We start from the raw sequence: 25,052 nt of genomic DNA, 5'->3' as shown, positions 1-25,052 counted from the left end.
AAGTACCACTATTGAAATACAACCACTACTAAAATAAAATATTTAAATAGTATTCCGGGATGTATTCCATTTTGAAAATCAATTCACAGACGCTGTTGAAGTTAAAGAAAAATATTAAAACAATTCTGTATGTAAATCTGCGAGGATTGGTTATTTCTGCACAACAGTGAAAATCCTAAAATAAGTACATTTACATCATAGTCTTGATTACTATTACCATAAAATATGCAAGTCTTTAGTACCTTAATTGTGTATTTGAATTGTTTGTTAAATAAAAACAAATGTATATGCATGTTTATCTGCGATAATTGGTTTTTACTTCTACACAGCAGTGAAAATTGTACCATAATTGTGCATTTGATATTATTCGTTAGATTTCTTGCATTTCAAAATAGTTTGTAAATATGATATACAAGTTCTTTCTTTCCAAATGTGTTACATAATAGTGATTGCATAGTTATGATTATAAGTAATTTATTTACAGTAGTTGAACTTTAATGGTGTCTGTAAAGTAGTTCTTATCATGAAATACATCCCCAACCTCTATTAAATCATTACTTCAATAGTGGTTGCAAAGTGATTTTTCTAATGAAATACGTCCCCAACCACTATTGAAATAATTTATTTCAATAGTGGTTTTATTTCAATAGTGGCTGCAAGGTGATTTTTCTAATGAAATACATTCCCAACTACTATTGAAATAATTTATTTCAATAGTGGTTTTATTTCAATAGTGGTTGCAACATGTGCTGTAATATCAAAATATAGATGTGTGTAAACAAAAGTGTACAAATGTCATATAAGAGTAAACAAAATAAAATACTGAACTAGAATCTAGGTGATAATCACTGGCGTCGGAAGCAAACTGAAAAAGTGTGTGTGGGGGGGGGGGGGGGGGGGGCGCTAGACTAATCCTCAGAAATATTGACAAGCAAAAAAAAACAACAAAAAAACCTAATTCCCAAAATCATGAAAATCCTTATCCGTGGGGGGGGGGGGGGGGGGGGTATACCTATAGTTCCATTCAAGGTAAATTTAGGAACAATAATGTTTCCTGCGAGAAAAAGTGGGGGCTGAACCCTCTATGTGCCTAATGGTTTGGTCTAACTTTGCAATCAAGTGGGGGGGGGGTTAAGCTCCCCTCCAGTCCCCCCCCCCCCCCCCCCCCCCGGTTCCGACGCCTATGATAATAGAATGAATTTAATTCTGCATGCACAGATCAACACAGAGGGTGGGGACTCTTATTGGATTACGTATAGAATATTTACTATACTGTGTATCCCTATTATAGCATTTTCTTTTGACTTTTAAATCTCTGAGGAGTGCAGACACCTTAAGTTTTTGACCCATTTTCCCGCTCCTTCTTTGATATTGATGATTCAGTCAATCATTTGATTTAAAAAGCTCACACGATCTTAACCTTCTATCACTTGAAAAAATCCAAAATTGAACTTTTTCGAAATGTGAATTATGAAAAATCATGATACCGATTTTATTCTTGTTGATTGAAGTTCGATGAACTTTTTAATAATATAAAGGCCTATTACAACTTCAGAAATATATAATCAAAGCATTATACACTTTAATTAAAGATAATGTTTTTTTATGGATTAAACACGCTGTCAATGATTGTACATGTAAGTAGAGCATTATATACATAGGTTCAATACTAGTATATATAGGCTATGCCTGCATGCGCCAATCTAGTATGCCCTTGGACTCACCCTCCCATGCAGCCTCAAATATCTTCCGGACCTCCTCCCCCCTACTCCTTTTGAAAAAATATTCTGGATTATTGCATGTGCATGTATTCTAAATCTGAATTTTAAAGATAAATATACAATATATCAAATGAACACAATAAATCAACAGCTTTTAATGGCAATATTCATCTTTTTTTTTTTGGACGTGTCGCTCTGGATATCACCAAAGATGACGAGTCATCATTAAAGAGGAAGGCAAACAGTTCCAGTAAATCGTGACAAGAAAATTACCGTCCCCTGAATGGTAAAAAAATGTTCTTTTGTGAAAATTTGACTCAATTTTGATGATACCATTCTTGTTCTTGAATTTGACCTTAATAATTTTTTGCTGACCTGAATGTCTGAATTGTCTCGATTTTGACTACTTGCTCATAGATGAATGGCACAATATAACTTTCAATTTAAAGTTTCACAATTTCTCACGAAGCAAAATTCTCTCAATATTAAAATATTTTCTTGATAGATTAAAAATTGCAAGCATTGTCAAATTCACCGTTTTAAATTGATAAACGTTTAACATTCATTAAAGCTTGCATACGTACATGTGTTTAACTCAGAACTTTATCCTGAAAAATCAAAACTGAGAAGAAAGCCTGTGCATTGTTTAGACAGTTATTAACGTTCATGTTTTGATTGGTTTTCCATTATGAGAGAGAGAGAGATGTTAAATAATAATTGTGCTTTTGTTTTCATTTACAAACTTTTTGTTATATTCTGTATGTTTTTAGAAGATGGTGTGTGGTCTGAGGGAGTAGTTCACAGAGAGAAACCTGTGTGCAATAAACAGTCTGGAGGAGGCTAAAGAGGGACAACTCCGCTTGTCCTTAAAATGGAGAGATGAACTACTTTCTGCTGGAGATTTACTTTTCCCTGTTTGTACAACAGAGTGAATGACTGGCCAGCTGTAAACATAGTCAATATGGAAACTGGCTAAGATACCGCTAAATCTGTAGCAGAAATAGTCATTCTTTTATTTATTTTCCAGATTTCTATCAAAGAGACAGACTAATTTATATTCTATGTACATGCTTGTTCAAACCATTCATACAAAGGTGGATCAAATCTGTAATGGCACACAGAGATAGAGTTTGATGAAAGAAGGGATGTAGGGCTTGAAATTTAAAGGTTAGTGAAGCATTTGTCATTTCTTTAAGGGTTGATCGACTTTTGAATGTGTTGGACGAGAAGTGGAAGATCAAAAATCCACAAGCACCTACATCCACCAACTATTCATTATCTGTTAAAAATCAATTTAAATTGTCTCAGGAAATTTTACTCTTGGATCACACAGACTGTGCTGGTGGTTTAAATTTGTATAAAAAAGTTGCCAAGAATGCTTAACACATTACACACTTTTAGATAAAAGCTTAATTAGAAATTGTTAGTAGGAAAACGCCATGAACTTATTATTGTTGACAGCTCTGACACTCATATTTTTTATTTACTTATTGAAATATTGATATGCTTTTAGTTATAACCAGAGAAGATTTTTTTTACCTTATACAGTCAGGTATTTCTCTCTTTCTACACATCAATCTGTGTCAAAAAGAATTTACATGCATGAATACTACACGTCAATCATCTAAAATCTTCCTTTAATTTTTTATTTACATTGTTAATATATTCTGTATATTATTTAACATATGTATATGAAAATTATAAACATTGCAGACAATAATTTGTGTCAACATTTTATTGTTTTTTTACTGGGTATTGTACGTTGTACAGTTTTAAGGATCAAAAACATGTTGTAATTTATTTGATATCCTAAATTTTTCAATATTAATGTGTAATTTAAATTTCAATAAGCTAAGGTTTAGTGGCCTCATGTTGTCATTTTATTAAATTGTTTCTAACAACCTCCCCCCCCCCCCCCTTCCCGACCCCAAAAAGGTAGTGACAGTTAGCAAAAATATTTGATTGAAATTAGACACAAATGCATAAACATAGTAATTTTGTGTTTGTCTTCACCCCCCCACCACCACTCGCACACCAAAATATGTCTCCCCCCCTTCTTTGCAAACAAAAGTATACCTCGAACCCCCCCCCCCCCCCCTTGGAAAATATTCTGGATATGTGTATGTAATCCACGTCGTTTATTTGGTTTTGAAATTAGACAAGAAAATTCTATGGGATCCGGTGCTTCTATTATGATGTCATTAAAAGCAATGCAGCGTTTGACTGTTTTTTTAAACAGACTGCATGAAGTTGGATATACTTAGAGCCTATTTTGTATTTCAATGACTGATTTTATTAATGCTTTGTGTTAGGGTCCTGCATGGATTAAATTGGGTGTGGGGACCCTTGCTCCTCCTCATATTAAGTCAGATATCAAGATATTTCAAAATTGCCGAAAATCAGCATTGACTTGACACCCCCCCCCCCCCCGCACACAAAATCTCTCCCCCCCGCCCGCTTTGACTATATCCTAGACCCTTGCATGATAAAGGCAATGCAGTCATTGCTATAGTCTGATCGACACGGTTATTTTAGATTTCACAATAGGAATATATGCATTTTGACGCCCATATTTTTTATTTTTTTTTTATTGTAAAAATTGATTTATAATAGTTTACATTATAGAGTTCTGAATAGATATTTTTTTAAATCAAAATTTTTAAAAAAAATCACTTAATATATATTAAGTTATTTACGATCAAGATAGAAAGAGGAATCTGGGCCAACCCACCCCTTCACGAAATTTCAAACACATGGGCGTCAGAAGGTATATCATATTTGGGCGGGGAATTTGATAGATAAAGTATGGGGGGGGGGGGGGGTGAACTGGATCTGAGTTTACTTGAAATGAAAATATTCTACGATATTTCCAATTATAATTGTTAAACATATGTTTTAAAATTATGATTATGTCAATTTGTTGATGTCACTACAGAGGCACATCACGTGTCCACATAGGCACATATCATGCCCACAGACGCACATCACGCACACACAGAAGAGGGACAACTGCGTCCACAGAGGCCTAACACATGCCCACAGGTGCCCACGACCTGTTCCAAGAGATTAAAACCGAGTCCCTAGGGACACAGAACATGCTCGCGAAAATCGATACAGAGGCACCTGGATTTATACAAACGAATGCAACATGTGAACGTTTCGAGAAATATTCCGAACCCAAGGTAATTATTTTGCTGAATTTGTAATTATTGATGTGTAATTATTAATTGAATTGTTCATTATTATTTCTTTATTCCTCTATTAACTTAAATTCATGTTATAAATTTCAACATACCAGTGATTTGGAGATACCGGGTCCCTCGTTGACATCGACCATTTGCATGATTTATTGTTATCAGATCCAAAAATAATTGTGTTAAGTGGTTCTTACATTGAACATTAAAATGCAATTTTACAAATATACAGGCTGTTGATTTTAGGGCATTATGCTGGGCTTTGTAAAATCTTTAATTATGCATTGAGAGAGAGAGAGAGAGAGAGAGAAGATAGAGAGAGTTAGACTAATTTGGAAAAGTGCCCCTGTTTTTCATTTAGATGAACAAATGGTCCATGCTATCGATGATGTTAGACCATGATAATGACGACAGTGATGACGGCGAGGAAGAGCTGGACCAGGCGGTATGGTCATAACTAATTGTAATCAGATTCATCAGATTAATCATATTTTCATCACGGCATTGATTCAATATTTCGATTTTGTAGACATTCTCAGCAATCTATACTTGTTATGAATATCAAAACAAATTGGAACATTTAATGATTCATAGTCTCGTGATTTTCAGGCCCTGTCCAGACTTTGTGCCTTGTTGGGGAATATAATTCTTTGGGAAGAGGTACTGAATAAAAACTTGTCCCCCTTTGTTGAAATATACAAATTACAGATTAATCTAGTTGATTTAATATTATATATCTGTATATTTCTATACATGCACATTCTCTCTATAGGCACGAGTTTTGTCAGAGCTGACCATCAAAACAGTTCTAGCTGAGGAGCGAATAACATTAGAGGTGATTATACTTATATGCATTATAAACCTATATAAATTTCAAATTTACTAGTTGGGAGTAAATACAAAATAAACAATATGTTCATTTTGTATTTTCTGCCACCCGCTAATATAAAAATATGCAACGTGACATAAATACTTACATGTAATAAATCGATAAATGCGTACTTAAACGCATAAAGGATAATTGTTCTTACGAACATTTATATCTGTTTTAAGGCCAGAAGGATGTCCAATATGGCGATACAGTCTGCCTACTCAGCGTCCGTCGTTACCCTACTAAGGTCCTCTAAGAAGGTGAGAAGGAAATTAAGCTCAACACAGGAATAGGTATTCTAATATTCAAATATAAATTTAAGGTTCTACATGTAAAGATCTATAGATTAAGCTAAAACACGTACAAAAAGTTTCTTACCTTTACTCACATGATATAAGCTATAGTTTGGCTGCAGGTCTGTAGTTTCCCGATCTGAAATAAAAAAAAAATCGAATGGAGGATCAGGTCGGCCATCCAAATTTTTCAGACCGGGATCCACAGACCTGCAGTTATTCAAAAACTATTGTGAAATTATTTGCCAAAAGTTCATCGATACGTACAGGTATGTTAGATTGCCGCAAATATCAATGAATAAGATGCTAAAACCATGGGCAAAAGAAACGCGACTAAAGAGCTTCAAACTTATAATTATACAATCGTAATGAGTTGCTACACATATAGAATCGATAAGTCACTAATATAATGAACGCATAATTTATGTTACATTTTACCTTATAAACCGATTTGCTGAAGATAAATTCTTAACAGCTACACGTAGTATAACACTTTCCCTAACCGTGTCCGTTTCCTGTTTACTCCAAACATCTTCAGGCGACTTCTAGCTTGCTGTTTTGGGTGCTGCAGGAGGAGAATTAAAACTTTTAATTAATCATAAATAAAACACCTTAATTAAACAATATTCATTCTTTCATTTTGATCCTTGTTACTGCTGGTGAAAAAAAGCCATGATACCAAATCAGACAGTACTTTTGATTTTGAGGGAAATTTTTAATTTTAAGAATTGCAGCGTATTTTCAAATAATGTGCCGTTACACGGCTTATTTTGTGTGTTTATCCGTTTTTGTCCGTGTTGTGAAATTTGTGTATGTTCCGTTTATATCCGTGTGTTGTGATTTGTGGAATTCAGTGTGTCTCGTTCGGTTCGTGAGGAAACACAGTACAAGAAACATCAGTGACTGTCAATCTTTTTCATGTTTTAGACCACAATGGAGTAAGTTTATTAACTTTAACAAGTTTAATAGTAATGAAAATTCATAATTGTACATTCTGACTATTCTAAGCCTATAAATTTTGACTATTTTATTATCTTTAAAAGAAAACATTTGATGTCGTCATGTCATATGTGCTTATGTTCGTCTTTGTTTCGTTGTAGTTATTACCACTGTCTATCGTCTAAATAAAACTATAAAAAAAACGATGGTAGAAGCGTTACAAATAAGATTCATAATTTCAAGTTTGATCAAAACCATGTTTCTTGGCCGCTCTCTGCTGGTTGAAGGGGGTGCATGTTTATTGCTGTAGATATTGTATCATTTGGTTTTCGGCTTTCATAAAACCTACATGTACATGTTTATTTTAATTCAATTTACATTTTACGTCCAAAGGTTAGGCAATTTAAAAAAAAAATAATAAGACAGCGGAACATTAACTGACAAGATTGGAAATATACCGCTGATGTCAATTTCACCTGTTACAGTCAAAACATTTGAAATGGGCGAGGCATATTGAAGCGGACGTCTGAGAAAACATTGGGTTGAAAATGTAGCATTTCAATCAACCTCACCGTTTATTATACATATCTAATGCATGCTTTGAAAATGTACAAGAAATCCAAGGGTTTAAGCTAATTTTAGTTCCATAACCAGGAAGTAAATTACACAATTTCGCGGGTAGGTTAAGGCAACTCCGAGCTAAATGACCGTCAAAATTATGATCAATTTAAAAACAGTTTATTTTTATGAAAACAGTGCGGAATATTAATATCAAGTGGATGTGTTCACCAAGATTTTATTTTTCTACTTCGGAATCGACTCGATCTTTGAAGCTGCCGTACCATGGTATTACGTGACAGTTAAAAATAGATCACGTTTTACCTTATTAAACACAAAATCAAAAAGTGTAACACTACCCCGAAGTTCATTTGTATGTTTGCTACAATAAGCAATTAGTTCAGGTTTATTAATATAACCGCTAGAATCCTATTGTTAATCGCATAAAATAAATATTGTAAATATTTATCGGAAACCCTCTCAACTTCTATGCTCATTTCCTATCATATCGCGGGTTCTATGGTATCGCAGTATTTCTGTTTACGAATAGTACTTAGCAAATTGACATTTGACATCGGGATATTTTTAGACATAGTAAACAGAGGCACGCTGAACATCACAGAGGTATATCATAGTGAAATCTCACAATAACATTAGTTTCTGGAAATATTTTCGTATTGATAAATTTTTCGACAAAAATGATTTAACTACCGCGATATCATAGGACGGGCTCATATCACTTCATTTAAAATACTACGTATTTTTCATTTAAAACAACGAAGCACAGGATTCTAGCAGCACTTTTCAAGTACTTGAGGTCATATTTACCACAGTCAGCTTTCATAATATCCGGGGTAGTGTTACACTTTTGCCTTTTTTTGTATACACACTGACAGAGGAAAGGCTGGCCAAGCCATATAAATGTCGATCTGCTTACCTTATAAAACTCGCTGATTAAATAAAATATCCATGCCTGTATTATCCTGATTATATCCTAACTGACACTCATCTAAATCTTAGGTATCTGTATTAAATAAGTCTTATTTCGGCATACCGATGATTTGTCTCCCGACATGATCTTCTCTATGAAACATGCTTGTGACGTCATCAATGATAATTATACGTAATAGAGAGAAATCAAAGATATATTCAGTTAGAAGAGTTTCTAGTGATATTTTATGCCTGTAGTTTTTATAATTTAAACCAGAGATAAAGTTAAAATAGAATGTTTCTGAGTAAAATATGACACCATGCTGCTTTTTGTGACGTTATATCGATCTTAGGAATTTGATCGCTGAGAGTTGCCTTATCACCCGCGACGCCCACGGCATTACCTTGATACAGAACACACGTGATAAATAGACTGGTCCTCTGTCTCTATCGTACGAAAAAGATATCGTGCATATCATACAGGCATTGCAAGTCTAAGGTGGTAAGTTAATTAGAACAATTTTGTCTGAAATTGTGAGAAAACTAACTATCTAATATACCTCATGACGGTACAACATTCTACATATTCCTAACCGTAATCTAGATGGATAAGTCAACAAGGGCTTGTCCTTATTATTGAACCGAAAGTAGTGACAATTTTTAGAGACATGATGAAGATATCCAGCTTTATTATTCCATTCCTTTTGCATTTTTAATGATTATGTGTCATTCTAAAACAGTTTGTTTCTGGTGTAAGAAAAGTAAACGGCCAAATTTTTAATTAAAAACTATAGACTTTGACACGTGCGTTCACGGGTTGACATTACATATCGGACATTTACGAAATAGATACATCGACATACCATATTGTTGAAATTTACATAACAAAGCCTACAATAATGCTATAAAGTTCACTACACTTTACTTTGTTAGAATAATCTAACTGTGTCTCGTCTCGTGAATCTGGCCCTTACAACAGTTAGATTGCCTCCCATATATCCTTAATGTAGCAGACAATTGCAGAATCGCTCCGAAACGATTTTGGAAAAAAATTAATGAAGTGCATTGAAAATAACAGTCAAATTAATCGTAATAAACCTTTTTGAGACTGTAAAAACCTTTCAAAATTTAATCCATATAATGAAAAAAATCAACACTTTTTTTTCATTTTAACGCACAGTCACGAATTTTCTTTGCTACAGAGACAATACACGGAACGAATGCTATCGCAAAACGGGGTCCGTAGGAAATTTATCATTTTAACGATAAAACAAATTTTTGCATGGAATCAAATTGCCAGCACGAAGAAAAAAGTAATTACTAAGTTGGTAGGTATATTTGTTATAATTTTATAATTACTCTCATAAGATATATATGAACAGAATATATATAGCAAATTTCCTATGAAATTTTACACGTATTTGTATTATCGTTTCTGAGTTTATTCATGAAAATATGATATTGTGGAAACATAAACTAAAGATCCCGTTAGCGTGAATGTATTGAGCAAACGCAAGATTGTAAAATCCAAAAAATCCAGATGATTTCAGGGATTTTTTAAGGAACTTGAGTAATAATTAAACGTCGTAACGTGTTTCATTGTCTTGATAAGTTGTAGTTGATTTGTAAAGGGAAGCTATTTACCTTATTAAATTTTATAGACCGGTAAAATTTAAATTTTCTAATTTCAGATGGCATTATCTGAATCCCCAATACCACCCGATGCTCAGCATTATTTGATGTGTGGCACTGAAGACTGTAAGAAGAACTGTCAGTTTTACTGCAATGACTGTCACCTACCAATGTGTGAACAATGCCGAGATAAACATCAGAAGAATAAGAAAACCGAAAAACACGAAGTGGTCCCTTATAAACAACGCAAACATCAAATTCCTTTAGAGAAATGCAAGATCCACCCATCAAAACACATAGATCTTCTTTGTGGGGAATGCCAGATTCCCATTTGTTCTAAATGTACAACCACAAAAGAACATCGTGGTCATCTGTTTACCGATCTAGAAATGGTCTTTGCTGAACATTTTTTACTTTGTCACGAAGAAGTTGCCAAAATTCGAAGCTATTTTGAGCCTACGTCTCAAGATTTGAAAACGGAAATTGCTGAAGATGTCAAAGAAATAATGAGGACAATTGAAGACATAAGAACATCCATGAAGGCCGAAGCTGAGTCTGTGAAAAAGTGTGTAGACACAGTCACGTTAGATAAAATAAATCATGTTGACAAAATAGAACAGTCATTAATAGAAACTTTAAGCGGTCAAAGTCAAAAAATAGATGACTACATTAACTATCTCCATGATTTAATTCAGACGTTTAATGGTTATTTATCTCCTTCAAACATCGAACAATTGACATTTGCTCTCAAATCAAAAAACTTAATAATACAACCCATACCAGAGACATCCAAACCAGTCCCACCCGTATTTACTGCTGGTCAATACACAAAGGAAGATGTCGCTAAACTGCTGGGTAGAATAACTGTTCCCGACACTAAACCACAGAACAGAAAAGTGAAACCCATGGAGACTGCCTCTACACAGTTGAAACCTACAGGGAAACAGAGAAAACAAGACAGAGAGAAATCTGACGTGAATCAAACACTGTATCTTCCTCCGTCACCAAGGTCAGGGAGTACACGGTACCAGGTGTTTGCAATGCATATCATATATCACTGGGTAAATCAGGCAGACTCTGGGTCAGTGAAATAAATGGTAACCTTGTCCAAACCGATCTACAAGGGAATCAGCTTCAGAAGATACAAACCAGTGGTATCAGATCCGAAGGCTACCACACAGTCACACAGAACGGGGATCTGATCTATACAGATAAACAAAACAAAGTCATCAATAGGATAACATCGGAAAATATAATCACTGAATTCATTAAAACAGGAGACTGGGAACCACTCAGTATACATTGCTCCCACTTCAACGGGGACATACTGGTGGGGATGATAAAGGATACAGAGGGTAAAGTCACCAGGTACAACAAGACATGGACAGAAATACAGGACATACAGAGAAACAACAAAGGACAGGAACTGTATGAGCTACCGCACTACATCACAGAAAACATCAATGGTGATGTCTGTGTATCAGACAATAACAAATATGCTGTAGTGGTGGTGGATAAATCAGGACGACACAGGTTCTCATACACAGGTCAGAGGTTAGGGTTTAATCCCTATGGAATATGTACTGATGTACTCGGTCACATCCTGGTGTGTGATACATATATATTCAGTAACACAGTTGATCTTCTGGACCAGGACGGTCAGTTCTTGTCTGTACTACTCACAGGACAACAAGGGATAGATTATCCCATTAGTGTGTGTGTGGATGATGACAACAATCTCTGGGTGGGACAACGTAACACCACAACAGTGACAGTGTACAAGTATCTACAGTGATCATTATATGTCCATACAATAATTAGGTACTGTGTGTGTGTTGTGAGACAATGTAACAACACTGTTATATACTGGTATATACAGTGTAGATAGAAATACATGTAAACATTCATGTAGCCTGGTATGTTTTAGTTTTGATTAATGAATCATATTCATTGCCTAACAATTGATGAATAAATAAACATGTATTATTTTTCTTTTTATAGCTATTAGACACTTAAATTCTGATTGAATCTTGAACAATAGCTATCAAAAGGACTTACGTATCATATGGTATTACTAGTAAATGATGTCAGGAGAATGTTCTCTGAATGATATCTTTAAAGTGACATCTTAAAAAGCAAATGTAATTATGTTAACACATTATTGTTAATAGGCACTGATCATTAAAGACATTGATATATAAATTATCATATTATTCTCTTTCACTAGTTCTAATCTAATTTATGTAAGAACTCTGTCGTAAAAGCCCGTGAAGTTGCGATTGGATTTCGATCTAGTAAGTGAATTCTTTCTCAAAAGGTTTATCTTCCCCTGTGGCTTTGATCTTCCAGCCTTGTTGTCCAAATGCTGGGCCTGACTTGAATTAAAACCGTACCTTGAAAGAAATACAGACAATATTCAACATTCAGTGTTTCATCAATTGATGAATTTGATATAAGATAAATATTAAAGGTCCTCCACACCTTTGGAAGAAGTCCTAAACATCTAATTTATAGTAACTGAAAGATATGGATTGCGAGTATATATTCGACTTGAAAATGACAGAAAAAATTTAAGTTTTTGGGGAAAATCAGCGTTTAAAATATCACCGCTATTCAATAAAACAAAGTGAAACGTCCCTGCAGTATTCGAACTGGGGACCTACGGGTCAGTAGATCAAAGCTACATCCAATGCACAACAGTGATAGACAGCAAAAATCGGCGATACAAACTGTCTGTGTCATAATGGGCTAACCATGCGCGGATACAGAAAATGTTTCGGGGTGGGGGTTCCGACGGTGATTTGAGTTTTGCGGGGGGGGGGGGGGGTCCAAGGCATATTTATTGTAATTCTATAATGAAATTTAAAGAAATTTGAACTTTTCAGGGGAGGGACCACCTGACACACCCACCCCCTTTCTAGATCCGCGCATGTTAACATCACCATGTTGTGACGCTCTGTCGTAAATGAAATGACTCGTATCCTTATTTAAAATGCTCTGACACGCAAACGTTCTCTCTCTCTCTCTCTCTCTGTCTCTCTCTCTGTGTCTCTCTGTCTCTGTCTCTCTCTCTGTCTCTCTCTCCCTCTCTCTCTCTCTCTCTCTCTCTCTCTGAGATTGAACATGAAAAACAACTGAATCTTTTTATTCTTTGCACCGTGAAGTGCACAACTTATATACAACGAAATTTGAAAAATATTACACATGAAAAAAGTCAAAAGCCAAAATCATCGACATTTTAATTTGAAATATATTCCGTTCAATTTATGAAAGAGAGTTATTACTCTAGACTTTTTTTCAAACTGTATCACTTTGATTTATTATCAATGTAGAAATACCGTCACTGTATGTCAATCATTTAAATCGTATTTTTTTAAAAATGCTAACGTGGGTTATGTATTTTTCCTGCAATGTAGCTACCTTCATATCCCGAATGAATCACCAAAGAAAGCATTTTATTGTTTAAATAGTCATTGATTCGTCATTATTTACACCCTTTGTTTTTTGTTTTATTTTGCTCATACGCGGAATCGACTTATATTTAATGCTTACTGAATTTGGTCTTTAAATATAAATCAGTTTAAGTTTGAAAAAATTGTCTTTTTTCTAAAATTTCTTTTGAAAATATAATTTTTTGATATTGCATGGAATTGAGGTTGTTTTAAGTATAAAACTTAGGAAGAACTCCTTTTGGCTGAAGTATCAATTTCAATCTAATTTGACATTATATGCATATGATAATAAAGAGCTATCTGCATTCCATGCATAAGCTATCGTTTATTGATTATCTTTATTTGCACAAACCCGCCAATAGTACCAATACAAAGGCAAATTAAAATTAAGTTAAGATCAAATGTCAAACACATTCTTGTAGATACATTCCTCACTGTATGGATGTTTAATATATGATAATATCTGCCTTTTAAATTTTATGTACAGCTGCCAAAAATAATTGTTATTTGGCGTCAATCGATGTAAAAAAAAAAACTTGAATAATGAAAGAATAAACAACTTTCGCATATTGAAATAATAAAAAACATATTTCGGTTCAGTCCTACTAAGGAAATAAACTTAATTTATATACAAGTATTTTACAACAAATTTGAATCATTTGCCATTTAAGGCAAATAGGAAGTTGGATAGATTTGGAGATTGTCACAAAAACTTATGTTGTAATACATATTTTTTAAATTCTTAAAAATAATAAAATTAGCACTGGCACGGAAACAAATAATGTTATAACGGAAATATTTTTCCGTGTGAATATTTTGCTTTATTCGTTTACACTCATGAGATCCGATTTGCGAAAACTATAGATTACATGCTAGTTAATACTCTAAAAACTTATTTGAATGACTCAAACTGCTGAAAACTTTTTCGATAGGAATATGCAATATCTAATTTATCAGCGTTAAATTTGCATCTTCAGATTTTTTTAAATCTTATAAAAAAATTCACATGCAGATATGTAGATACATTTCCGGTTGGATTATTCATGATTGTCATTTTCATCTTTACATGGTTTGTTTTTCAGATACAAACACAAATTAATATCTTAAAGGACATGTAACCGCCTGAAAGATCATGATATCATTTCAAATGGGTAGCAAAGACACACATTCATCAGAAAAAAAATATGCACTAATCAAGTGTCTAGAACGCGTAATTTTGAATCAATTTCATTTTCCCCGATTTCCACTCAGCCACAAACAGGTTGTCGTTGGTGTCCACACATAAACCGTATGGACAACATATATTGCAGTTGTCAATGTAGCGGATGAACTGTCCGTCCTGATCAAGGATATGGATACTGTGGTTGTTACAGTCAGCCGTCAGGATCCGACGCTGGCTGTCTGTGGTGATGCCGTAAGGATTAAATGATCTGGTGGCAGAAGTGGATGGCCCATTGTATGAAAAGCGAAATTTCCCGACTCGGCTGACCACTACTACTGCACTGGCCCAACAGATAGATACACAGATATCTTCATTCCTATTTTCATTAATGTATTTTATGCCACCAGGTGAATACAGAGGGAGACCGTTAGTATCAAACTGGACACTTTGTTTCTCCTTTTCTTTTGAGCTACAGTAACGCACGACTTTTGATTCTCTGTTATTATCACTGTCCATGATTACCAGGAGGTCACGAGAGGCAGTCGTACAGACACCATGGGGTCTCCATTTCCTTAATTTTATCTCCTGTATCTTTTTTTCTTTTACTATGTTCAGAGTTTGATTAATGTAGTCAGTATATGCTAGATAGCCTTGTTTTGTTATTGCAATGTCCTTTGGTTTATTCCCTGACTTGGTTTCGATTGACTTCACTAATTCTCCTTGAAGGTTGAAGAGTCTCATGATATGGTCATCGCTACACGTCCACACTTCTTGATCACTCTGACAACACACACTGTACAGCCGATTTATTTCTTCATGTTCAGTTTTTATTTCTCTGATTATTTGTGGTTTTTCAGTTCCCGGTCTTTCATTCGGAGAAAAATCATGAGAAGCAAAAATTACTGCAAAACCATATTCATCTGATAATAAGAGAGAACCAAACTGTTGATAGATATGTTCTTTTTCGATCTTTTGGGGCGTAAATATACCCTTTGGTGGGGCCAATTTCCGTAAAGAATGCATTTCTTTAAAATCACTATTCCGGGATTGATATGCAAAAGTAAAGCTTATATCATTGGACTCTAAAACTGTTTGGAGATCTGTTATAAACTGTGTGATTTCAGACATTACGCAAGTGATGTTAATTTCCTCTCCACATAAGGCGGCCAAACTGTTGGATTCCATACTATTGACGTCTGTTGTAAGTTTGTTGGTTATTGTATCTATTTCTCTGTGCCAATCATCTCCATGCTTCTTAATTTCTGTTCTCTGTTTCTCAAAGTGTATACTTATATCGACTTTTTCCGTCTGGATTTTGGAAATAATGTCTTGATATTGTGGATAAATTATTTTCTCCAGTTCTTCTAGATCTCTTTGCAGTACTTCTTTTTTCTTCTCAAAACTTTTCAAAATGTCCACTTTTCTATGCTGTTCATGTTCACCAGAAGAAATACATTGCACACAAATAGGAATGTCGCATTGCTCACAGTGAATCACGCATTGTTTTGAGTGTTTAGAACATGTAGGAGTGGATTCTCGTTTTTTTATTGGTACAACTTTATGGTCTTTTGCTTCATCTGAAAGATGATCCCCAACACACGCTTTACACAAATGAATTTGACAAATTTCACAGTGCAAAAAGGTATGTGTGTCACAGATGTGACACCGTAACACGTCCTGGGCACAACGTCGAGGATCCATGGTCAGACACCGTAAGTTTGGTTAGTCGGATTTTTTTCTAAAGATTAACAAAAAACAGTTAGTTACATAAAATGTTATATGGTCAGACACTGTAAGTTTGGTTGGACATTGTGTGTTTTTTTCTAAAAATAAACAAAAAACTAATGTTTGGTTTCTTTGCAATTTATATATATATACCACATTACCATTATTCTCTATTAAACATATCATTTATAAGGTATGTAGTGTACTTGTTGTATCAATATATAATATATCAATATATTAAATTTAAAAGTCAAAGCTTAAACGACATCGATCTTGTTATCAATAATATATATCCTTACCGTCAGCTGTTTGTTCAATAGCCGATGTTATTTCCCTCTAAACTTATTATAGGCGTTTCACCTGCAGTTGTGATAAAATAAACCTTGGCCTGATTCTGCAATACGATATTTCACTTGTAATAAAAATGAAATACAGTCTAAAGGCTTTCATTGATTTTGATGATACATGTAGGTTGCTGGAAGTAAAACATATAATTATACTATGCAGTTAAATTATTCATGGTGCTACAAATAATTTCCTGATTAATTTGGGAAATGATCTATGGGGAAATATAAATGTGCTTATATTGGTGCTTCAGATCCAATTTCGCCGGGGTTTGAACTTAGGATTGTTGGAACCCATCCTCTTAGCTGTGAGCAGCCAGTGCGCTAACCACTCGTCGTCTAGGCAAGACAAAATTTTGCTTTTGTTGACAACCGAAACCTAGCGCACTGCATGGTCTTTTCAATTGAGGTAAAATGCAGAAAAATGACAATCTGAGGGGATCGTGGCGATACACACTGTAGAGATATATACATATTATAAGTACAAACATTGCAATGAATATGAATTTGACAAAGATTCATAATTTAGATAGATCAATCACAAAGATATTCGTCTTTTTGGAGCTCCCTAGGTTTTGTTTGTCTTTTACAGAGAGATGTTATCTTGCCTAGACTGAGAGTTACACACGTGTTGCTATTAAGCAAAGTGTGTGAATTGAAAAACCCATCAAAGAGTTAGCGAAATTTCCGTGTGTTTCCTATATCTGCATTGTTTCTAACAACTCTGCAGCTGGGTAGCGGTAAAATGTTTCGTTCTTTTAATTTTTAGCTATTATATGACATATTTATAGTAGTAACAAAGTAGTTTTTAATACACATGTGTATCTTGAAAGCCATAACAGACTGCAAAGTGTTATTTGCCGTACGCAAGTTTATGAATCAATTTAATTGCTTATTATACGGAGTTTCACATCCTCACTCGTTCAGGAAATTTTTTATGACGCATTATCATGTGCTTAAAACTGCAGGTTTAAATTTTCTGAGTTGGTATGGAACACCTTTCAATATTAATGATGTGGATAACAGTACATTACATGATTTGATTGACTCTTTTCGGTATAAGGTCATGTACCCTTTCAATTGGGAATTTTTGATCGACAAATTGCTCTACTGGGAAAACAGTTTTAAGATATATGACTCAACACAATTTAGCAAAACAACCAAACATTATATACTGTTTTCTGGGTTTACATTTGCATATAACATAATTGCTCATTAAATTAATGTTTTTATCAATATATACAATACTTAACAGAACGCTAAGATATTTTGATTGATATCTCAAAGGGTGTGTTATTTAGCATAGTTACAAAATCAGCATTTTATCGTTCATGTTGTATAACACAATAATACACATTAAGTTTGAGATTTTTTTCAACGGGGTTTAGGAAAAAAAAGGTCAATTTTCAATGTGGAATAGGTCATAGTACAGGACCCGCGTGCAATGGATATTATCCCCTGCATGGTAATCAAATTACGTTCACCTGTTTAGAATTTTACAATATTTGCCCCAAACATATATATATATATATATATATATATATATATATATATATATATATATATATATATATATATATATATATATATATATATATATATATATATATATTTAGATTTTATTAAAAGTATTATTTATAATTCCTTATTATTCCTTTCCTTTGGAGGTACAGTAACGCACGACTTTTGATTCTCTGTTATTATCACTGTCCATGATTACCAGGAGGTCACCAGAGGAGGAAGTACAGACACCATGGGGTATCCATCTTCTTAATAGAATTTCCTTATCCGAGGTTCTTTAACTATGTAAAGAGTATGATTACTGTCATCAATATAAGCTAGATAGCCTTTCTTTGTTATTGCAATGTCATTTGGCTTATTTCCTGACTTGGTTTCGATTGACTTCACTAATTCTCCTTGTAGACTGAAGAGTCTCATGAAATAGTCATCGCTGCTTGTCCAAACTTCTTGATCACTCTTACAACACACACTGTACAACCGATTTATTTCTCCAAATTCTGTTTCTATATTTGTAATGACTCGTTTTGTTTTTGAAACTAGCATATCTTGGCAAGAAGACGGAGATGCTTGAACATTCATTGTACTTCCGTATTCATTTGATATAATCAAAGAACCAAACTGATGATAAATCTGTACTTTGTCGATTTTTTGAGGTATGAAATTGGGTAAGGCAAATTTCTGAACAGATGGTAAGTTATTGAATTCAGCATTGCGTGATCCATAAGAAAAGACAAGACTTATATCATTTGATTCTAGAAGTGTTTTAAGATCAGCAATAATATGCGTAATCTCAGAAATTATGCGGTTGATATTATTTTCTTCTTTATGTAAGATAGCAAAATATTGAAACTCCATCTCATCAATGTCTGATGTCAATTGTTTGGTAATTGCATGTATTTCTCTATGCCAATATCCTCCATGCTTTTTAATTTCAGTTCTTAATTTCTGGGATTGTTCATTCAGATCAGCTTTGTGAACTCGAAAGTACGATGAAATATTTTGATATTTTGGAAAAATGGATTTCTCTAATTCTTCTAGATCTCTTTGCAATACTTCTTTTTTCTTTTCGAAACTATTCAAAATGTCCACTTTTTTGTGTTGCTCATGTTCACCAGGAGAAATACATTGCACACAAATAGGAATGTCGCATTGCTCACAGTGAATCACGCATTGTTTTGATGAATGTTTAGAACATATAGGAGTAGATTCTCTTTTATTTATTGGCACCACTTTATGGTCTTTGGATTCATCTGAGAGATGGTCCCCAACACAGGCTTTACACAAATGTACTTGACAAACGTCACAGTGCATAATGGGGTCAACGGCTTTACATAAATGACACCGCAAGACATATTGTGCACCAAGACTTGGGTCCATGTCACAGCCTCTGTTTGTTAAAAAGGGTAGTTATTTTTTATTAATTATATATAATTTGCTACAATTTCACAATCATTTTGCCAATTTAATTTTTTTTTTAAATGAATAAAGCTTGTGCGCATATATATACAGTACCGATCAGACCCAACCTAACAGAAAGTAAACCCCAACTAAACCCTGGCTTTACTTCCTGGGTTTACTCTGGCTTTACTTTGGGTTTACTAGAGTGCCCAGAATAAACCCAGAGTAAACCCAAAGTAAACCCAGAGTGGACACAGAGAGTAAACCCAGTCAGAAATATACCCCTGAAAGCAGACGCTAACTGTGTATTCAGAATATACAAATGGTAGCAATTACAGGCAGTAAGATGGTAAGATAAAATACTAGTCTGCTTCACACTTCAGTGCATGCAGTTGACCTCAAAAGGAATTTTAAAGTAAACCCAAAGTAAACCCCAAGTAAACCCAAAGTAAACCCCGAGTGGACCCAAATTTTCAAACAGTAAACCCAGAGTAAACCCAAAGTAAACCTCAAAAGTAAACCCGGGGTTTAGTTGGGGTTTACTTTGGTGTTAGGTTGGGTCTGATCGGTACTGTATATATAAATCACACAAACACAGACCCCAAAGTTACTTGTTTTGTTTTCACAACACATTTAAATGGATGCATTGGAATTGGTAAAGTCAGAACTGTAACAAACTATAATAATTGTTAGATTTTTTTAAAGTTTAGATACAGTGTCTTTAGAGTCATATTTTACACTATTCACTATATCTTCTCTTGATTTATCATTGATAAATGATATATCTATACTAGAAATGAATGTCTTCTGTCCTCTTTAAATGAAAAATAGAACTCTTCCTATATCTGCATTGTTCCTAACGACTCTGCAGCTGGGTAGCGGTAAAATGTTTCGTTCTTTTAATTTTTAGCTATTATATGACATATTTATAGTAGTAACAAAGTAGGTTTTAATACATAGGTGTATTTTGAAAGCCATAACAGACTGCAAAGTGTTATTTGCCGCATGCAAGTTAATGAATCGATTTAATTGCTTATTAAACGGATTTTTACATCCTCATACGCTCAGGAAATTTTTTATGACGCATTATCATGTGCTGAAAACTGCAGGTTTAAATTTTCTACGTTGGTATGGAACACCTTTCAATATTAATGGTGTGGATAAAAGTACATTACATGATTTGATTGACCCTTTTCGGTATAAGGTTTCCTTACCCTTTCAATTGGGAATTTTTGATCGACAAATTGCTCTACTGGGAAAACAGTTTTATGATATATGACTTAACACAAGTTAGCAAAAAACCAAACATTATATACAGCTTTCTTGGTTTACATTTGAATGCATATAACATGATTGCTCATTAAATTAATGTTTTCGTCAATATATACAATACTTAACAGAACGCTAAGATATTTTGATTGATATCTCAAAGGGTGTGTTATTTAGCATAGTTACAAAATCAGCATTTCATCGTTCATATTATATAACACTAATACACATTAAGTTTGAGATTTTTTTCAACGGGGTTTAGGAAAAAAACCGGTCAATTTTCAATGTGGAATAGGTCATTTTACAGGACCCGCGTGCAATGGATATCATCCCCTGCATTATAATCAAATTACGTTCACCTGTTTAAAATTTTACAATATTTGCCCCTAAAATATTTTTTTTAATTTTATGAAAAGTAATATTTTTAAAAATCCCAGCGGCATTCGAAACATAACTAACAGATGCAGAGCTACGTTCAATCACACTGCGCTTCATGGCTAGGTAATCTATTTTCAAAAAAGGTTATAAAATTATACTTTATTTTATCGTTTATTCGATAAGAAGTACGTCACAATATTAGTAGCCCCCCCCCCCCCCCCCCCGACACTTGTACACGTAGCACAGCGGGTTACCTATTTTAAAAATTTCAGCTGTCACAAACTTATATCTGGTTAAATATTGTAAAATTTGAAAAATTCTAAACCGGTTAAAGCATTTCATTTATAGTGCACACTAATTCCCATTAATAACAAAAATATGACCATTCCACCTTGAGTTCTATTCAGTTCTATTCAGTATAACTACATTATTTCTTTTATATGTCATTGCGGCTGGTTTGTCTGTTAGTATTAAGTTTTCTTTGCTTTATTTCTGTAACACTAAGCTACTTAAAGATTGTCTATGCTGTCCACATATAACTAATATGGAATACAATTGACACATATTGGGGTAAAAAAAAAGAATTTAAACATCACCGAAATTTTATAATTCAGATTAGCATTTTAAAAGTTACCGACACCAGATGGACACGGGGGCGTATTTGGGGTCTACATTTGTTGGATAAAAAAATTATACATTGACATGTTGTAATTTTTATTGTCTAATCAGCATACAAAAAAACTGTGTCTTTTTATTTATATTTCATATTGTATTAATCTGATCCTTCGTAATTTAAATCGCGATATAAAGTTTGATTGTTGAAAATTGGTTTTTGCCAACCTGATAGCCTGTTCCCTGAATTACCCACACTGCTACTTTTGCGGATCATTATGGGTAAGCCAGAGAAACAGGCTACATATGAGTTATGTATATATCACATGTATATATCTTGTAAATTTTATCCATATATTTGAAAAATATCGTCTAACGACAATTTTCATTTTTCAGAAATAATTCTTATATAAAAAATTTTAGGCCCTGAGATATCCTGTTTTCACCCCAAAAAAATCTGTTTTAATTTCTGAATAAATACCAAAATGCTTTCAAATTTGGATTTTTTCGCTAATCTTTATTTATACAAAGCTCTTCTCAAAGATTGATATTGTCTAAAAAGAGCAACTTGACTATTTGAATCCAATCTTTTTAAAGTGTATGAACAATTGGCAACTGATGAAAAAAAACCGCCGAATCCAAAAACTCAGGAAAATGAGAGTCAAGGAAAATCGTTTACCTTGTGTACACCTTTGTATACATCGCCAGTGGCACCACTCCCGATACATTCATACATGTATATCTTATACACATAATTCTTAGTGGCACGATATGTGCTCATTTTTTACACAATATCGCCTACTTTGGAAAGCGTTACTTGTCCTCCACCCCCAGTCCCCCCCCCCCCCTTTTTCAAAAATATTATAGGGAAATAACTCTAACATCGGTAAAGGCCAAAATATAACAAATGAAAAAGTCCTTGATCTTGCATGCACGGATCTACACGGAGGGGAGTATCAAGGGTCTACCAGGGGAAAGGAATACCCCTCCCTCCACTAGAAAATCAGGCTTATTAAGTTGACGTAGTAAGTTACTTATTGAATGTATTTCTTGGAACCCCTCCCCCCTTTTTTTTTTCTTTTTGATAATCAATGTATGCCATATATATATATATATATATATATATATATATATATATATATATATATATATATATATACATATATATATATATATATATATATATATATATATATATATATATATATATATATATATATATATATATATATATATATAAATAGTATAAATCCACACAGGTAGTATTATATGAAAAAAAATCACAACACCGAAATAAACTCAACTAGTTTCATTTTAAATCATCAGGAGTTTGAAAACATGTTGCTAAGTTACACAAATACACATACATACGAATACATAATATTCGTATGTATGTGTATTTGTGTAACTTAGCAACATGTTTTAAATCATCAGGAGTTTGAAAACATGTTGCTAAGTTACACAAATACACATACATACGAATACATAATATTCGTATGTATGTGTATTTGTGTAACTTAGCAACATGTTTTCAAACTCCTGATGATTTAAAATGAAACTAGTTGAGTTTATTTCGGTGTTGTGATTTTTTTTCATATATATATATATATATATATATATATATATATATATATATATATATATATATATATATATATATATATATATATATATATATATATATATATATATATATATATATTAAAAGAAAGTACTCCGCAATCAAACAAATGTTATACTAAAGACATTTGAAATTTTTGGGCATCTACAGGGGCATTCGTGGCGTTACGGCAAATCTAGTTTCCGTGTAAATTATATGGAGATGGTTAAAGGGAATTTGAAGAAATTTTAAGAAATCAAAGAAAATGAAATTATCCCATTTTTAAGGTGCTTTCAAACAGAAGATATCTAGTAAACAACAATTAAACGATACCTTTGATGATTCTTTTGGGTTATGAAGGTACATGTAGCGATTACTGCAGAGGCAATTGCCTCATCCGCCAACGGAAATGACAAGCTTAAGGGGGCGTTACGAAAAAAATGGCATATTTTTATAATATTGAATTATCAAATAGAATATTACAACTCTATCTCTCAATGTTTAAGTTCTATGGTGCACAGAACGTCATGCAGTTAACTTTTATTTAAGGAATGAATTCAATATTTATTAGTTTTATACGATATAAAATGGTTTGGGGCAGTTTACGCTTTATAAACCGCCAAGCGGTTTATAAAAAAGCGTAAACTGTTTCAAACCATTTTATATCGTATAAAACTAATAAATATTGAATTCATTGCTAATGATTTAATTTTTTTACTCTTCATTGTAGATAAAAATGGTCATTTGACCTTTAAAATGACTTAAAATTGTACAAAATTCAAACGTAACGTCAGGCGTATTGATACGTTTTTGACGTTAGTCTTACTATGACGTAGGTAACATTCTTTATACGATATGAAATAATTTTTTAGCCAATCAGAAAGCGCGTTAGAACCAGAATTAAATTATAGTGAAATAATTATAATTTCATTCCCAGTTAGGCAAGAATACTTGTGATAGAAGAAAATTCCGATATTCTTCATATGATATTTGTTTTTAGTTACCGACAATATCTTAAAATTGACACCATCCTTATGTCGAACAATTTCTTTTAAAATTTACAAGTCTTAATTTTCCAACAAATTCCTTTAAAATTTTACCAAATGGTGTCAAACTAACATTATCCGAAGAATATCGGATTTATAGAAAAAAAAGAATTGGGTATTCACAATTATCGAGAATTAAAATTTTTAAAAGCAGTGAGAAGGGGGTATTTATTGGCACACGATTTAAATTGATCTATATTTAAAGAATTCTGAATGTAACACATGTATACTGAATAAATATATGTGTAGGTCAGTTTTAAAAAGTTAATGTACTTTAATAAACCAATTGCATCATTTAAAATAACAATACCATAAAACTACCAAATAAAAACGAAGAGTATTAATATATTTATATTTAATAGTTATAACTCTTCATCGATGAAATTATTCTATATATTTATGAATTA

The 25,052-nt window shown here is 33.3% G+C and overlaps 1 protein-coding gene, 1 long non-coding RNA gene and 2 pseudogenes across 2 annotated transcripts; 2 read left to right on the top strand and 2 right to left on the bottom strand.

The window, feature by feature from the left end:
* Positions 1 to 1,918: 1,918 nt before the first annotated feature.
* LOC128169227 (uncharacterized) lies at positions 1,919 to 4,738 on the top strand. The gene is made up of 4 exons (XR_008241513.1): positions 1,919 to 2,007; positions 2,492 to 2,888; positions 3,235 to 3,273; positions 4,657 to 4,738. It is a non-coding gene; the product is annotated as an uncharacterized LOC128169227 (long non-coding RNA).
* A 20-nt stretch (positions 4,739 to 4,758) lies between these two features.
* Positions 4,759 to 12,205, top strand: LOC128169226 (uncharacterized; annotated as a pseudogene).
* A 2,419-nt stretch (positions 12,206 to 14,624) lies between these two features.
* On the bottom strand, positions 14,625 to 16,453 carry LOC128169218 (uncharacterized). The gene has a single exon (XM_052835384.1). The coding sequence runs from the start codon at positions 16,451 to 16,453 to the stop codon at positions 14,792 to 14,794; it is 1,662 nt and encodes a 553-aa protein (XP_052691344.1). The 3' UTR covers positions 14,625 to 14,791.
* Positions 16,454 to 18,469: 2,016 nt separating this feature from the next.
* On the bottom strand, positions 18,470 to 19,719 carry LOC128169219 (tripartite motif-containing protein 45-like; annotated as a pseudogene).
* Positions 19,720 to 25,052: the final 5,333 nt, after the last annotated feature.

This window comes from Crassostrea angulata, unplaced genomic scaffold, assembly GCF_025612915.1.
Source record: "Crassostrea angulata isolate pt1a10 unplaced genomic scaffold, ASM2561291v2 HiC_scaffold_107, whole genome shotgun sequence".
Lineage (NCBI taxonomy): Eukaryota > Metazoa > Mollusca > Bivalvia > Ostreida > Ostreidae > Magallana > Magallana angulata.
Note: the sequence above shows the minus strand (reverse complement) of the source record. Positions and strands in the feature narration are given on the sequence as shown.